Genomic DNA, 16,941 nt, shown 5'->3' on the forward strand with positions numbered 1-16,941 from the left:
GGGGTGGTGGTGGAGAGGTGGAGTTAAAAAGCATTTCAGTTTTAGCAGCTTCCATGTGAGATTTCATCCAAGGTAGCAGACAAATATATTTATAGGGGGCAGAAATAATGCTGTGGCTGTGTGGTCCAATTTTAGTCCTTCAAATTTTACCTCGTATTCAAAATTAATTTAAAGAGACACAAGAAAGGTAAGATACATTTTCAAACGGGGGGAAAAAAACAAACAAGACAAACATAATACAATAATAGCACAAACGCCACAAGCACCACTCTAAAAGCAACCTAAAACATGGAAAACAGTCTCATCCGTGAATCTCAGGTCGTCTCTTTGGTTTTGAGCTCTACATCGAAGTTCACCACATCATCATTAACAGAAGAATGAATACCAGTGCCGAAGGCATCATAAGCATATTTGTCATGACATTGATACCGCCTGGGATCATCCTGACAATGTTTAGAAGCCAAGGCCTTATAGCTATTCAGTATAAGAATCCCTCTTCCATTATTGGAATTAGGAATATAATTGCACCGCTACCAAGAATTTTCATTTCGAGTCTGTAAGTATTACGTGGCCCCATATTTTAGAGGTCTTTGGTTCCTTCGATCTCTGGCTGCCAACTAGAGAAACGTTACCCATGCTGGTCATCAATCAGCTTCTTATTCAATAGGGTAGCTACAGAAATTACCTTATTTGATGGAATATTGGTACTTTATGCCCTACGGATACCGACACCATCATTTTTAAATGCTCTTTCCCGCTAACTTTATTTTGTTCCAATTCTTTAGCTGAGAAATCGTGATAAACATTTTTAAAGGCTGGGAATTTAAGGGTACGCAAACTTCCAAAAAGGCATCTCGACTGACATGGTTTTGGTTCGTGTCACCGCTCTGGAAAGTCCAGAGCGTCCGAGTGATACTGATTTTTTAGGCATCAGCGCTCGAGCTCAGTCAAGGTTGCAGGATTGAGCTGCGCCGAGAAGACAGGACCAGAGGGAGGGGGGCCCCACGGGTGCAGGTGTGCACCCAGCTGGGGCTGTCTGTGTTAACACAAAAAAATCCAGGTTTTAATTTTTGGAGGGCCTAGGTCTTGCGTTATAAAAGTAACCATCATTTATTAAAAACAAAAACAAAAACAACAAACTTCCCAGTTCAGTCTCTGACACCTCGTGGCTGATTTTAGAGTTCCTCCATGTGGCAAAATGCTTGTGTGCAGGGGAAAAAAAGACGAGGACACAGAGTTTGAGGCAGAGGAGGCTCTCCTCCCCACCCGTGTCACGATGTGCCTGCCCATGGTTGTGCCGGACACAGCCACGGGAGGAAGGAGGGTTCCAAAAGACACTTTACTCTGCAAAGTGGCGTGCAAAAAGGAAGGAATGGAAATTGTTTGTGCGGGGGGAGGGTGAGGAATGTCCTTAAAAAATAATGCTTTCAAGCTACAAAATGGGTGAAAGGAAACAGACTAGGTCTGGAGTCAAGAGAGCTCAGGAACACCCTTGGTTTCCAGTCAGGGGACGAGGAACATCACCGTGTAGCATCTTGGCCGGCCAGCGGCAAAGGCGACCTACGCACAGCCACTGCCCCGTCATCCGACAGGTGAGATCCTGCGACCTGACTGTGACGGAGGAGGCAAGAACATGGGGAGAGTATTTATAGATGACAATAGGAAAAACTCACAGTAAACCGCCAAAACAAGCCTGCAGTTTTCCACTGGTCTTGTTCATCTGCAGATTTTGCACCTAGTGGATTAGAAGTTTAAATACTGACTAAATTAAAAATTGAATACTTTTTTTTTTTTTTTTTTTTTTTAGTACAAGCTATGTATCTGGATATCACAAATCAGATTCTAATAATGGTTTTACTATGCTTCATAGAAGTTAAATTTCTGGAAAAAAAAAAGAAAGAGACAAAGACAGACAGAATAAGCATGCACAATAAAGGTGCATCATGTTAAGTTGTCAGTGTTTGACATCTGGGAGATGTTGAACCAAAGTCCCTCGGTGGTAAGATATTATTCCATCAAAAAGGATAAGTACTGTAATAGTGCCTTAACAGGTCACTCGCTGAATTTCGTCCGTTTGAAATGCATGGACTTCATTAGCTGTTTGACAGGTTCTTTTCTGAGGACAGAAATGACCGTGTTTTACCCAAACTGTGGGGCTTAATGCTAATGATGCCAGTGGCAGGATAAACACACCTTATGTCAACGTCAACTTACCGATTTCTGCTTCTGCTTAGCTACAGCAGCATGGAAAAGAAACAAAGAATAACACAGCATGCACGTTATTGGCTTCTCGAAAGGACGCAGACAGTCAACAGGACTAGAAATGTGACGCAGTGCAGGTGAGCAGGTGGACAGACGGGAGCTTGGAAGTTAATGTTACCTTCTTAAAGAAGGGCATTCTTTTCTCTTTGGAGTGGGGTGACGTTACACTGTTTGCACTGGGTTTAGGGGAGCGATGGTTGGCTTGAATATCATTTCCTTCTGCATCTAAGCCAGTAGCATCTATGTCTATAGCTATATACAGACAAACAATTCAAAAATCATCAGGGAGACAGGAGAGGAAAAACAGGTTATATATAAAAAAAAAAAAAGAAATGAAAATAAAACGAAAGCAAATAAAACGAACCATAGTATAAGATCGATTGTGAGTGCTCTGCATGGTCAACAAAGTAAAATTCAAAGGGTCAGGCACGTTAAGAAGGCAATGCAATCAAACCTAACAAAACCACAAGAGCCCCTCACGAGATCCGTTGGCTCGAGCACGTGAGTTTTACACTAGATCTCTTGACTGGTATTTTTAGAGCAACACTCTGAATCTGTAGTTCCAAACAGAGTACTGACAGTTCTCCACGTCGACCGTGTGTGACCATGGCACAGAACATCTGGCTTCACATCTCACGGTATCTTCAGCTTTTCGATCGTAAGCAACTGCACTGCAAACCGTTATCAGGCACTGCCTCCAACTCCTTATTTTGCTTGGTTTTGTGTGGAAAAAAAATAATAAGGGCAAGGTGGAAAGCATCACTAAAACCACAACAGGCATGTGAGGGGAAGCAAGAATAGAAAAATCCCCAATTCAGGGCTACATGAGGCACATGGGTACAGGGAGGCTTCCGGGATGGGCAGGACTGAAATGATTTCGAGATGGCACGGACCCCCTCCGGCAGGCTGACTGGAAACTAGACAGAAACCTCTGGACCCCCCTCCCTGATCTCCAAATGAAATTAGTCTAATAAAAATGACATAATAAGGGGACTTCCACTGATCGATACGAAGCCTTATATAAATGCATTAAACCTGAGAGGCAGAGTGGGAGGGCACGAAGACCCCAGACAAAATGGCACACGCCTCCTTGTCTGGAGAACGAGAGGTTTAGGTCTGTGGTTCGACATGCTTTCATTTTTGAAATCTTTTGCCTTGAAAACTGGAGTGCTTAATGATGAACCGTAAATGCAAAAAAAAAAAAAGAAAAGGAAAAAGAAAAAAACAGCCATACTCTCATTTCCAGGTTTATGAAATGTTTCCACCAGCAATTACTACAGAGTTTTATCCACTGCAGAAATCAGAGCTGGAGAGTATTTTGAGGATCACTTTCAACCCTCTTATTTTTAAGAGTGAAATGAGAATTCAAGAGTTTCAGGGACTTATTGTTGGCAAAAACCTCTGCAGAGCCAGGACTCCGAAGCTAGGCTCGGCATCTGCAAGCCCCTGTCCCCGCACCTTGCTGCCCCCACAGGTGAGCGCTCCCCATCCAGGCAGCCTTCCGTCCTCAGCCCCTTCCTTCCCCCAGCCAAGGCGGGGGGGGGGGGGGGGGGGGGGGGGTGAGTGGAGTGGGTGGGGGTGTGTGTGTGTCACGGCCTCACTGCCAGGATTCAGGAAGGGACCGCAGAGTGGAGCTTAGGAGAAAATTATGCTGTGGTTTAGCTGAGGTCACAGAGAAGAAAATCTACTCTAACAAATACCACAGTACATTCCGATAAGGAACAAATTACCACCCGGAAATAACCATTGGGGGTCACTGAGCAGCTCCCATCCCTGTGCCCCACAAGGAACACACTAGGTTCACACGGGCACCCATTGCTAACTTCTTCGACGGAGAGCAGATCACCTGACAGGCATCACATTATTTTTCAATTTTGAGGTTGTTACGGATATGAGGTGACTCAACCTTTTGGAAACTAAGATCTCTTGCTTCATTGTTCTTTTGATTCATCTGAGGAGGTTGAAGGTGTGTGATGGAGTAATTCCCTGGCACTGTTTGCACAACATTGCTCGTATTGACAACTGCTCACAGAACGAGCACATAGGATTTGCTCTCCAGGGAAAGGACTCACAGACTGAGTTAATTCCAGCTAGTTAGTTAGACTTACCTAGTAAACAAGACTTTTGTCTTTGTATCACCCACACAACGCTGATGTGCTGACAGGTTCAGCACCTCGTGTATGACAGAAACACTCTAACTTGATGCTGACTTTTATCCAACGCTCTAATGTTCTTCCTACTGAATCCTAACTTAGGAAGCGTGTTAGTGTCTTCCTGGCTACAATGGAGAGGATCTGGGTCAGTTTTTCACTCTCTCTGAGGTAGACCTTAACCAACATCAGGTAAGTTTCCCTTCTGGTGTTAACTTCCCATCTACTTTTCCCTTTCTCGTCTTTTCCTGGGCTTATAAAGGCCACCTTCAAGGGACAGTATTCCTGAGAGCATTTCTGAAACTGAGGATACCTACAAGCCTCTCCCGAGTTGACAGGGCATCAGCAAAGTTCCTGCATTAGATTTTACGATTTGGTCCTTCAGTCTGGTGTGCTGTGATCAGTGGGTGGATTTAAAAAAAAAAAAATGTTATAGTAAGAGTGGAAATCCATAAAAAGCTTAGCTGTAATACTGCCCAGATGTTTGGCGACCCACGCATAGCCTCAGAGCCCAAGACAGGTTTGAAATTTACCTATATTTGGACCCAAGAGCTCCAAAATCTCAAATTGAGAACTTCCAATTTATTAGGTCTGACTGTTGGTTAACTTAAATTTAAAAGCATGTGGGTTCATTCCAAAACACAGAGAATTCTAAAACATTTGGCCACTTTCAAAACACATTAAAGGAATTTACTAAGACAGTTAAGAAGCATGTTCAATTCTTTTCATGGCTCCATGGACTTTATCGGACTCAGATGGTTGCCCCTTTGTGTCTGTGGACCTTAGCAAACATTTGTATTTACCTGGGAAAAACTACTTCCATAAATAAGAAAATGGTTTCCTCTATTGGTCCACAACAGAATGACTGTTCTGTGTTTTGTGTTTTGTTTTTTGGTGGAGAGCCTTGACAACATTTTTTGAAATCTAATTGGTAACTTCATCTTAGATACTGGGTCCAGTCGAGGGGGGTGTTGGGGTGACCCGTAAAGGCATGCACATGTAGGCATGGGGTACGTGTTGTGTAATTGGTGATCATCCCATTACCCAGATGAGAAGTGGAAATTTTTCCTTTTCCCAATCTCTGAGAAACTCCAAGTATATTTCCTTTAGGCCAACGCTTGTATTCTTCAGTTTAGCAGTGGATCAGGTGAATTCTAGGTAAGGCCTCTGGGAGATAACAGGGGAAAGTGAGGGACTGGAGGCCAATCAACACAGATAGGTTAGGTGGTTTACCCTGGAGGTGGGGGGGGGGGTCTTGCCTGTAGAAATTCTCTAAAGTTTTCCTTTAGAGAAGTTGTGGCATTGATATGAAAATGACAGCAAGTTCCGGATGTGCCGGCTATAAATTCATAGTTGGCAAATGTCTCCAGTCCATTAAGTCACGAGTGTTTTCTGTTCTCGGTATTCAGAAAAGTTATTCTCAAGTCCTGTATCTGTATAAAACTTGCATCAAGTTATCGTAGCCAATTAAACTTTAGTTTCAGTAATGGCAAACATCTGTCTACAAAAGCAGAATGTTATTTTACAAATACACTAAGTTACTCTTCAAAACGCATGTGGCCTGTTCTCCTTCTATTTCCAAAAGCATTAGAAGGCTATGGTACGGCTGAAGGAAATGGAAGCCTTTTCCTGGTCTACAGGAGTACCGCTGATCTCTGCAGCCCGGGCTGTGTTGTATCACCATAGGATGTGACATTTCCCCATTTCAGGACCCTGGTGACCGTCCTCTGGAGTCTCTGAGACAGCTTTGAAGATATATACGAAGTGTACAACTTTCTACCATCATCTCTGTAATTTTATATGCTTGAGAAGGAGCGGAGATAAGCTTCCCTTTGCCCTGTGCATTCAGCAAACAGCTCTGCTCCACCGACGGAGGGAAGACAGAAGCCTCACACAATCCCTAAATGGGTTTCAATTTTCATTTCAAACATACTATTTCACTTGATTTGGGGAAACTCAGAATTACTGCAAGTTGTATGTACATGGTATTTGAAATCAATACGCATCCTAAAACGATTCATTTCTTATTTAAGTGCTCAGATTTTGCACTTAAAAAGTTCTGTCATGGGGCGCCTGGGTGGCTCAGTGGGTTAAAGCCTCTGCCTTTGGCGCAGGTCGTGATCCCAGGGTCCTGGGATTGAGCCCCACATCGGGCTCTCTGCTCCATGGGGAGCCTGCTTCCTCCTTTCCCTCTGCCTGCCTCTCTGCCTACTTGTGATCTCTGTCAAATAAATAAATAAAATATTTAAGAAAAAAAAAAGTTCTGTCATTTTTATTAAGAAGGCTTTGATTGGCCTCTAAAAGCCACCAATGTTCAGGAATGAGGCGTGATCAGGAGTAACAGGGGAAGCCTGTTCTTAAGACAGGCCAGTTAGAGGGCAAGCACTTCCCTAACTTGTCCACAGATGAACACTCCAGCTTCCTCGAAATCACACAAGGAATCATTTCGCTCAAAATACTCTGCTGGTGAGTCCTTGCAATCTTACTCTGACTCAACTGTATCTCTTAGCAAACTAAGATTCGGATGATTATGGGCTTTCTGCAATTCTACCAATTAGTCTTCAATTTATACACAACTCCAGAATGGTGGAGTTGCCAGATTTCACAAAGAAAAATACAGTCAAATTTCAGTTTCAGAGAAATTTTTTTTTTAACTCTAAGTATTTCTCATATAATACACGAAAAAAATTATTCATTCATCTGAAATTCAATTTTAACTTGGTATCCTTCTCCACTGCCTTGGAGAGAAAACAGGAGTTACTCTTCCCACAAGTGTTTCAGTCTCTTTTCAATACTTCTACTCATCTCCTACATCTTTCACAGAGTCTTTGGGGTAAAGTTCATGTAAGGTCAATCACTCCATCATAACTTTATTCTCCTTTCCTTGCCTTTAGAAAGCTTTTATCCTTCTGCCTTTACTGAACATTGAGGCCAACAATACACGTTGCTCTGTCGCTGATGGCGGGCATTTGCCCGTTTGCTGCCCATGACGCTGTGCTGGGTACCACGGTGGGAGTGTGCGTGTAGGGATAAAAAATTAAATACATTCATCACTTTGGTCATCTAAACAACTTACAGGGAACACATGGACATCGTTCCTTTTTTCAAAGCCCTGAAAAAACTTCCCCATATTATTTCTTCCTCCATGTAGGCACTCTTATTTCTGATCGCTTTTCACCCTTCTTGGGTTCACACAGGGATCCTGTATGCAGAGTCACACAACTAGGGGAGATCGAGGAGAGCATGAAATGCAGACTGCGCCGTTCTGCACTCATTGCCTACTTACCGGATGATGGCGGTGTAGATTTTCTGGAACTAGGGACTATGTCACCCAAACTGGATGAAGAATTTCCTCCTGATTTACTGGAGTAAAGCAAAAATTTACATTACACCTGACACTTATTTCAGATATTAAAACATTTGTCTTGCTCAATAAATATGGTTAGTCATTGTGTTTCTACTGAACTTTAAATCTGTCTTTCCTATAAGGAGGCAAATAGTAATTTCCCAGTGGAGATTCCTGGGGGTACTTGAAACAGCCAATGTAATAGTCTTGGTTTCAAATTCCTGGTTTAATTTTAAAAGGCCCTGAGAGAATGGAAGAGAACTAGGGTAATTTCTGCAGCCCTCACATTCTCTGCCAGCATCAGAGACAGAGTGCAGAACTTTCCTTTGCTTCTTCGGCTGGCGACCCCCTGAAGCAGTGCCGAGAACCTCAAGGTTAACACCAAGATTATGGTTTTCTTCTTGTTTGGTTTGGTTCTTTGTCTTGGCTTGGTTACTTTTAGTGTATGAAGTCTAAAAGTACTCAAGCTTTCCTGAGCAACCTATAAAAGAAAAACACTGTCCTATGGAACTTGCTAACCTTTGCAAGACATACAGAGGAACAGGACAAACACGGTGTGACACGATTTAACCCTCTAATAGCAATTAGCCTTCAGAACGTGTCTCACGCGTGACTAATATGGAGGCTTCAACCTGGTTCATCGAGGCATGATTTGAAGAGCACGTCCTGTGAAACCACCAGATTCTAAAATTCGATAGTGCCTTGGAAACTTTAGACTTACCAGTAGACATTTATGTTTTTTTACCAGCATCCCAGCACGCTAAATATCCTAGTACTAGACGGCCACTTCACAGATGATGATGGGAAGGAGAAGCGGGGGATGGGCAATTTTGGCAAGACAGTCTTACCGCCTAACTCTTGTTCTCAGAAGCAGCCCTGGGTCTAGCTGAAAGAATTTGCTACAGTGTCTATGCACCAAAGGGCAATGTTTAAGTTACATAAATATTAACATGAAAATATAAATTCCACTAAACACCAGTAAGCAGGCTGAATTGTACTGCTTCTGCCTGGCAAAGCATAAAACAGACCAACATCACAAACTTAAAGCAGCTAGCAGGAGCTGCTGTATCTTTCTGAGGTTCTTAAGAGATACCCCAGTACATTTAACAAGGATACCCAACAGGATGCAAAATTAATAAAAAGTGGTATTGACAGAAGCAATTTCTGGTCGTTTTACAAGAATATACCCATACACCAGGACCAAAACATTTTCTTTCAGAAGTTTTTTTTGTGTGTTTGGATTTTGTTTTTACTTTTTCTCAAGTCCCAAGTCTAATTTCAGTTCAAGCATGGGTCTGTTTTACATTCTCTTTGAATTTTAATAAAAGTCAAAGTATTATTTGGATTGTGTAAAATTTCAACAAACACCGCAAACAGCCAAAATGTTCAAAATGCAAATTTGCCCTTAACTTTTCATTCTAGGCAAATGCCACATTCTCGAGTTCTGCCCCCCATTTACTGCCTTTGATTTCTGCCGATTTTTGTAACTTAAATTATCAGAGTCTTTTTACATACTGCTGGATTTCGGTTATGTCCTCAAAATAAAACTGTATTTCGGAGGTTAGAAAACAAATGTAAAAATCTCTAAAAGCAACTAAAAATACCTTCACCGACCAAGGCAAAAGTTTAGGTTAAAAGGACAAGATACAGGACAAAATAAAATCAAGATAGTCAAGAGAAAAGCCATCCAGTTATAGGAAAGGCAATCTAGCTCTCTAGAGTAAGTTTTGTTACTCCCCAAATGTAATTTATAGTCTTTTAAGGGGAAAAAAATGCAAGAGCAAAACAGTCTACCTGATAGAGTAAATATCAGATGGCGATATGAGTAATGATCCGTTCTGTCCTTGCTATACCAGGCCCTCGCTACGTGATATGCACTGGAGCAGAGCAATCTGTCCCAGGTCAGGCTACAGTCAGACTGAGCCAGTCTTCATCCCAATTCTGCTGCTTACTAGTTGTGCAGTCTTGGTCAAGGTCTCTGCCTTCTCCTTGCTTGCTACCCCGTCTGGGAAGTGGGGGCTCTAATACCTGTTGTTTCTACAAGTTCTTACAAAGCTGAGCCGATGACTCACATCAGCCCAGGGATGACCACATGGGAGGCAGAGGAAACCGTGCTTCCCTAACAATTTTGGCCATAATATCTCCCTTCCTACGCTTTGGGAAGTAGCTCTCCCTTCTTGGTTTGTACATGAATAAGCAGAGAAAGATATACAAGTGTATCTCTGAGAAAACCCATCCGCAATTTTCCATAATACATTCTGCAGAACACTATTCCAAAGACATGAATGAAGGAAGATTTAAGATCATTTTAGTATATACACGAAAAATATCCCCATCCCAGTACCCAGATTCACAGTATACACTGATATAGTAAAGGCTCAGAAAAGGGGCGCCTGGGTGGCTCAGTCTGTTAAGCGATTGCCTTCAGCTCAGGTCATGATCTTAGGGTCCTGGGATCCAGTCCTGCATCAGGCTCCCTGCTCAGTGGGGAGCCTGCTTCTCCCTTTCCCTCTGCCTCTACTCCCAGCTCCTGCTCTCTCTCACTATCTCAAATAAATGAATAAAATCATTAAAAAAAAATAAAGGCTCAGAAAAATCCTCAAAGTAATTTCCCTATTACCTAGTATTATCCTAAACTTACTTCACCAGGAAAACTCTTGAAAATGCCGAATTACCCTTAACAAATAAAGACAACACAAGCATCCCCGGAGATAACATCAAACCCCAACAACCTACATACCACCAAATTGAAAACAGCAACATCTATATCCCATGAAAATAAAAAATTTTCCACATTACGAGATTTTATTAGCTAGTACTGAGATACCAGTATCCACACAGAGAACAGAAGAAGACCCGATAAAGCTGGAGAACACTGGAAATGGTACGAATAGAATCAGATCTTCAACACCCCACAAGTCAGCTGCTCATGCTTTGTTGATCTGCCCGGATCTACTTCTATGGGACTACAGGTGTCTCAGTCTGACAGCTGCCAATAACCTAGGGGTTCATGAGAGCCAAATATGGGGATGAGGTCTCCAGAAAGGGAGGAGTTGCATTTGAATTACAAGAACCCGACAGTTAACAAAATACTAAAGAAGATGGTTGGTCCAAACCAAAAATGATTTTCTATTTCACTTATTGCTGATGCTTGAAAAAAAAAATTGTGCTAATGCTAAAGTATTACCTTTGACTACAAAGGATTTTGCAGCATTAGAGAAATAAATAAAATCTAAGGTAGAGAAAACAGAACCTAGCTGTTCACATCCCTTCCCCCAGGGAGAAGCAGGCTGTGCTCTCAGACGTGTCTACGTATGGTTCAATTTCAAATTCACTCCATGTCTGAGTGAATTCTTCTCAGTCTTCCAGGGCTGCGTTTACGGAGGGGCACACAACTTCAAGACTCTTAGGAAGGATTACTCAGCCCCAGTGTATTCATAACTCATTCAATTGCTATCGCCAAAGGCAGTTTTAACTGGTTTCATACCGGGTTTCAACCCTGAAGTGCTTAGCAGTGGGTAGAACTGAAAACTCAGTTTCTCAAGTGAGGATAAAATGCACAGATCACAAGACCTGCTCTTGGCCAGCGACGTCGAAGACCGTCGTGTCTGAAACGCCTCCCCACCCCACCAGGCGGCTAGAGCGACACTCGGCTTAGTCACCGAGGCTAGAATGTTTTCAGTAAGAGATTAGGACTTGAGAACAACGTCTGCACTGAAGACCAGATTTAATACTTGATGCCTTTATTCTTAATGAGAACAATTAATTTGATTCTTTCCCAAATAGGATGAAAATCAGTCGCTAGGATGCCATCACTAAACCACATCGCGAGTCCGCTTTTCAACACGTAGTAAATACTGTGGGACACAGACAACACGAAGACACAGTTGACCATGTAATGTAGACTTTTACACAAACGCCATTTTTCTCATACCTGGAGTAGAATTTCCCTTGCTTGGCTCTCTGTTCATGCTGCAGCCTCATATTTTCTAGTTTCACTGGGCTTGGGATGAATCCGATTTCACAGCCTTCTTTCACCAATCGCCCTATCCACCAGTCATTGTTAAATTTCTAAACACAAAATCAAATTTGTTTGCCATCAGTGCACAGAATATGTTAACTGTTTTATGTCTCTGTTACTGTTTATGTCTATGTTAACTGTTTTCGGTGGAGAGGGTATTATGGCAATTACGGTAAGCTACGCCTCAACATCACAACTGAAGAAACTCTACTGGTTTCATGGTTGAGCATGTACGAGGGAAGTATTGTCAGTGAGCTCAGAGATCTCGGAAGGCAGGCTGGACCCTTCCTTCTCTTTCCTGCTACTGCTTTGAGACTAGCCTGAATTCCAGCGAGGCTCTTCATAGGATCACCTCCCCTGGTTCCTTCCTACCAAGAGACCATTAGGAATGAGGGAGGGTGACAGACGCCTCTTCCATAATCAGATTACTTAAACATACTAAGAGTGGTCAAGAAACACTGAAATCTACCTGCAATATCTTGTGTCAGAGCAAAATGCCCCTCTGTGCAAACAGGTTTCTAATTCCCATGGCATGGGGTTCACAGAGGAGTTCTCCACTCATGTGGACGCTGACAATTTCTCTCCTGCCGATGGAATATTTATCCTAAGTCTTTACGATTTGGTCTCACTTGTCTCAGTTGACTGGTAGCTTTCCAGTCTGTTCTTGAACATTTCAAAGATGGGCCACTCTGTTTTTCTTTTTCTTTCATGGTAGAAAAGAGATCTCTCTTTAAGCAGCAGCCATCAGGAGGGGATCGCAGATTAACCTGACTTCCTGTTGTAAAGTCTGATTCCAGGCATGTCATTAATTCTGACAACATTTTCTCTCTTTCCTTCCCACCCAGTATTCATATCTCTTTCTAAAAGTTAATAAAATGGTAGGCTCTATATTCTCTAAGCTTGGTGCCTGGGTGGCTCAGTCGCTTAAGTGTCTGCCTTCGGCTCAGGTCATGATCGAGTCCCACATTGGGCTCCCTGTTCAAGGGGGGGCATCTGCTACTCCCTCTGCCTCTGCCCTTGCTCCCTCCCCCCAACTCCCTGCTCCTGGTCTCTCTCTCTAATAAATAAATAAAATCCTCAAAAAATAATAAATTCTCCAGGCTTTTTTCCCCTACATACATAAAAACATATTTGAGTCAAAACTGTACCTTTCTACCTCTTTACCAAACAGTTTTAGAGGATGGCTTTATTTTTTAATAAATTTTTGTTATGTGAGTCTACCCTAGGCTCTTTTAACTGGCAGTCATCATCTCCTTTACTTAGAGCCCGCATCACAGGGAGCCCTGAAATTTACATATGCTCCTCGTGACACATCATCCCTCAGGTGCAAGTTGCTCCAATTCTCATTCCTGCAGGTGCAAGGAAACCTCATACTCACACACCGCGAACATCATTCAGGGGGAATTTCTGCTCTTTTCATACCATGTTCTGCACAGCAGGCATTTGATAAATGTTGATCCAAAATCAACCTTAATTAAGGGTGTATTTTTCCAGTGGATGGATATGACTCATTGTTTACTGACAGGTGGAGACTTTCAGCATGGAGATAAAGGGAATGTCCTGCTCGCTACTCCTTGCCTCAGTGGCTCCAATGCCTACATTCTCCCTTCCACTGCAGACATTTACCACCCAAGGAGGGTCCAATGCATTCAGGCATTGTCAGCAGAGAGGCGAGATCATGAGCTCTAGGTATTATTAACCCTCCCCAGATGGTTAAACTTGTGATAGATGTGAGGGGAAAACGACACACAGCCAAGGTTAAAAATTAAAAAGAAAGAGCACAGGTTATGCATAAAAAAGGATCATCTAGTCTAGTAATTCCCAATTTCTGGGTCACAGAGCCCAGGGGAGCCCTGAAGTTAGTACAAGACGCCTGTGAGTTCTTTCTTCTTTAAAAAGGTTACATTTATATTAGAAAAGGTTAAGCAGTATTGTATCCACGGGTGTTACACAAGTCGGGGGTAGGGGGGCACGCCATGCTATGTCACAGCAATAAGAGAGAAGAAATGACGTCTCGAGGTGAAAACTTAATGCGGGTAGAAATTCAAATCCTTTTCCTTACTTCCTTAACATGCAGAAAATCTTTTGCTTCGAAGGAGATGGCCATGCCTGGCACTGGGACATCATCTTCGTGGATTGCACTATAGCTGACATTTGTCCGAACAGCAAATGCAACGGGCTTTGTCTAAGAGGGAAAAGAAAGGGAGAAAAAGGTAAAAAAATTATATATATATAAACAACCGAGCTCCTCTTTTTTTCTCTCCCATGATACCAACCAGCATACACCAAATATCTGCTGGCGTAGTTTTCTTCCACCTGTGTCCTTTATCACAAAACAGCATGTTCGTATTCACAGTGCGGGAAATCTTTGCGCTCTACGTTGCAAACCACCCATCTCTGAACCACAGAAAGGCCACTGCTCTCTTTGAAGGCACGAAAAGTAATGAAGGTGAAGATGAAGTCCAGAAATATGTGTTTACAACGTAACAGCCTGTAGCCACTGGAAATCAGTAGATACACACAGAAGAATAAAATGCTCCTCCTTCTTTGGGCTCAGTGAAAAAAGACCTAGTAACTGCCACTCCCACCCCCAAACAGCTACTTTAATGAATAATTCATGACATAATTCTAGGAAGTAGAGCGTCTGGGGTGAAAAAATAGCCAGAGAATATGTCTTAATTCATGGTTGCAGGGAATTACGAAATCGATGACCTTTAATTTTTTTTTTTTTAAAGACTTATTTATTTGAGAGAGAGAGCTGCAGGGAGGGGCACAAGGAGAGGAGAGAGTCTCAAGCAGACTCCACACTGAGTGCAGAGCCTGACGCAGGGCTTGATCTCACAACCCTGAAATCATGACCTGAGTCAAAACCAAGAGTTGGCCACCTTATCAACGGAGCCGCCCAGGTGCACATCAATGACCTTTAATTCTATGAGTCTTCCTCCTTGAGTCCCATCAGCCATTGAAGATGGTCACATGAATGAAGCCATCCTTCATTATTTGACGCTTTGCAAATTCACAGGTTAAGTATTTGTCCTCTGTCTAGGCAATTCCTATTTATATACAAGGTGAAAAAACAGGTAAGCGCAGAAATGGTGAAAAGAGGTGTTGTTTAACTGGCACTGTGTTTCTTTACATTGTGGACATGTGGACATTTTCCGAGTAGTTTCTCCCTATTGAAGGAGCTCTTCTTTGGCCTGGCTTGTCAGAGTCGAAAAATGGGGATTTGGAATAAGAGTCCCTCTTTATTTCCATATTTTCCACAGTTAATCGGTCCCATGGGACTGTTGTCTGGGTTGAGGACCAAGCTAAGAGCCATGAAATCAGATCCATCCACAATATGCAGACTGAGAAAGGCTACCACATTCTAGATAAGAGCACAGTAGACATAAAGGGGACATAATACAGGAAATTTGATTCTTGGTAATCACTATGATCTTTAATGACAATGGTGCTTTCTTCCTTGAATGGAAATAGGGACTTAAAAAAAAAAAAGATATTATTGGGGCATCTGAGTGGCTCAGTGGGTTAAGCCTCTGCCTTCGCCTCTGGTCATGATCTCAGGATCCTGGGATCAAGCCCCGCATCGGGCTCTCTGCTCAGCGGGGAGACTGCTTTCCCCTCCCCCTCTGCCTACCTCTCTGCCTACTTGTGATCTGTCAAATTAAAAAAAAAAAAATCTTTGGGGCGCCTGGGTGGCTCAGTGGGTTAAAGCCTCTGCCTTCGGCTCAGGTCATGATCCCAGCATCCTGGGATCGAGCCCCGCATCGGGCTCTCTGCTCAGCAGGGAGCCTGCTTCTCACCCCTCTCTCTCTGCCTGCCTCTCTGCCTACTTGTGATCTCTCTCTCTGTCAAATTAAAAAAAAAAAAAATCTTTGGGGCGCCTGGGTGGCTCAGTGGGTTAAAGTCTCTGACTTCGGCTCAGGTCATGATTCCAGGGTCCTAGGATCGAGCCCCACATCAGGCTCTCTGCTCAGCGAGGAGCCTGCTTCCATTCTTCTCTCTCTGCCTGCCTCTCTGCCTACCTGTGCTGTCTGTCAAATAAATGAATAAAATCTTAAAAAAAAAAAAGATTTTATTTATTTATTTGTCAGACAAAGAGGGAGTGTGTACACAAGAAGGGGGAATGGCAGGCAGAGGGAGAAGCAGGCTCCCTGCTGAGCAAGGAGCCTAATCTGGGACTTGATCCCAGGACCCGGATATCATGACCTGAGCCAAAGGCAGATGTTTAACCAACTGAGCTACCCTGGTGCCCGGAAATAGAGACTTTTTAAAAAGCCCATAATTCTACCACTGAAACACAACCCTTTTTAAAAAATTCTACCACTGAGGGGCAACTGGGTGGCTCAGTGGGTTAAAGCCTCTGTCTTCGGCTCAGGTCATGATCCCAGGGTCCTGGGATCGAGCCCTGCATCGGGCTCTCTGCTCAGTGGGGAGCCTGCTTCCCCCCTATCTCTCTGCCTGCCTCTCTGCCTACTTGTGATCTCTGTCTGTCAAATAAATAAATATTTAAAAATAAAATAAAATAAAATAAGATTCTACCACTGAAACACAATCCTTTTTTAAAAATTATTTTTAAAAATTTAAATCCAATTAACTAAAATATAGTGTATTATTAGTTTCAGAGGTAGAGTTCAGTGATATTCATCAGTCTTATATAAAACCTAGTGTTCATTACATCACATGCCCTCCTTAATGTCCATCACCCAGTTAACCCACCTTCCCATCCTCCTTCCCCTCCAGCAGGCCTCGGTTTGTTTCCTATGATTAAGAGTCTATTATAGTTTGTCTCCCTCTCTGGTTTCATCTTGTTTTATTTTTCCCTCCATTCCCCTCTGATCCTAGTTTTGTTTCTTTGAGAATTTCTTTTTTTTTTTTTTTAAAGATTTTATCTATTTATTTGTTAGAGAGAGAGAGCGCGAGTGAGCACAGGCAGACAGAGAGGCAGGCAGAGGGAGAAGCAGGCTCCCCACTGAGCAAGGAGCCCAATGCGGGACTTGATCCCAGAACACCGGGATCATGACCTGAGCTGAAGTCAGCCGCCCAACCAACTGAGCCACCCAGGCGTCCCTCCTAGTTTTGTTTCTTAAATTCAACATGAGATCATATAGTGATCTTTCTCTGATTGACTTATTTCACTCAATACCCTCCAGTTCCAACCA

At 42.9% G+C, this 16,941-nt stretch overlaps 1 protein-coding gene across 6 annotated transcripts in view; it reads right to left on the reverse strand.

Moving 5' to 3' along the window:
• The window catches only part of LOC111155505 (calcium voltage-gated channel auxiliary subunit beta 2), a 384,925-nt gene that overhangs the window by 27,549 nt on the left and 340,435 nt on the right, over positions 1-16,941 (reverse strand). For 4 of the 6 annotated variants that reach the window (XM_022515676.1, XM_022515677.1, XM_022515680.1 and 1 more), the window contains 4 exons: positions 13,842-13,964; positions 11,693-11,829; positions 7,699-7,775; positions 2,381-2,514 (listed from right to left, as the gene is read on the reverse strand). In XM_022515676.1, coding sequence (XP_022371384.1) covers positions 2,381-2,514; positions 7,699-7,775; positions 11,693-11,829; positions 13,842-13,964 — 471 coding nt within the window. Of the gene's footprint in view, positions 1-1,673; positions 1,736-2,214; positions 2,235-2,380; positions 2,515-7,698; positions 7,776-11,692; positions 11,830-13,841; positions 13,965-16,941 lie in introns of all 6 variants that reach the window. The other 2 variants (XM_022515679.1, XM_022515681.1) reach the window with 2 other exon arrangements.

This window comes from Enhydra lutris, unplaced genomic scaffold (assembly GCF_002288905.1).
Source record: "Enhydra lutris kenyoni isolate GAN:26980312 unplaced genomic scaffold, ASM228890v2 scaffoldscaffold42, whole genome shotgun sequence".
Taxonomy (NCBI): domain Eukaryota; kingdom Metazoa; phylum Chordata; class Mammalia; order Carnivora; family Mustelidae; genus Enhydra; species Enhydra lutris.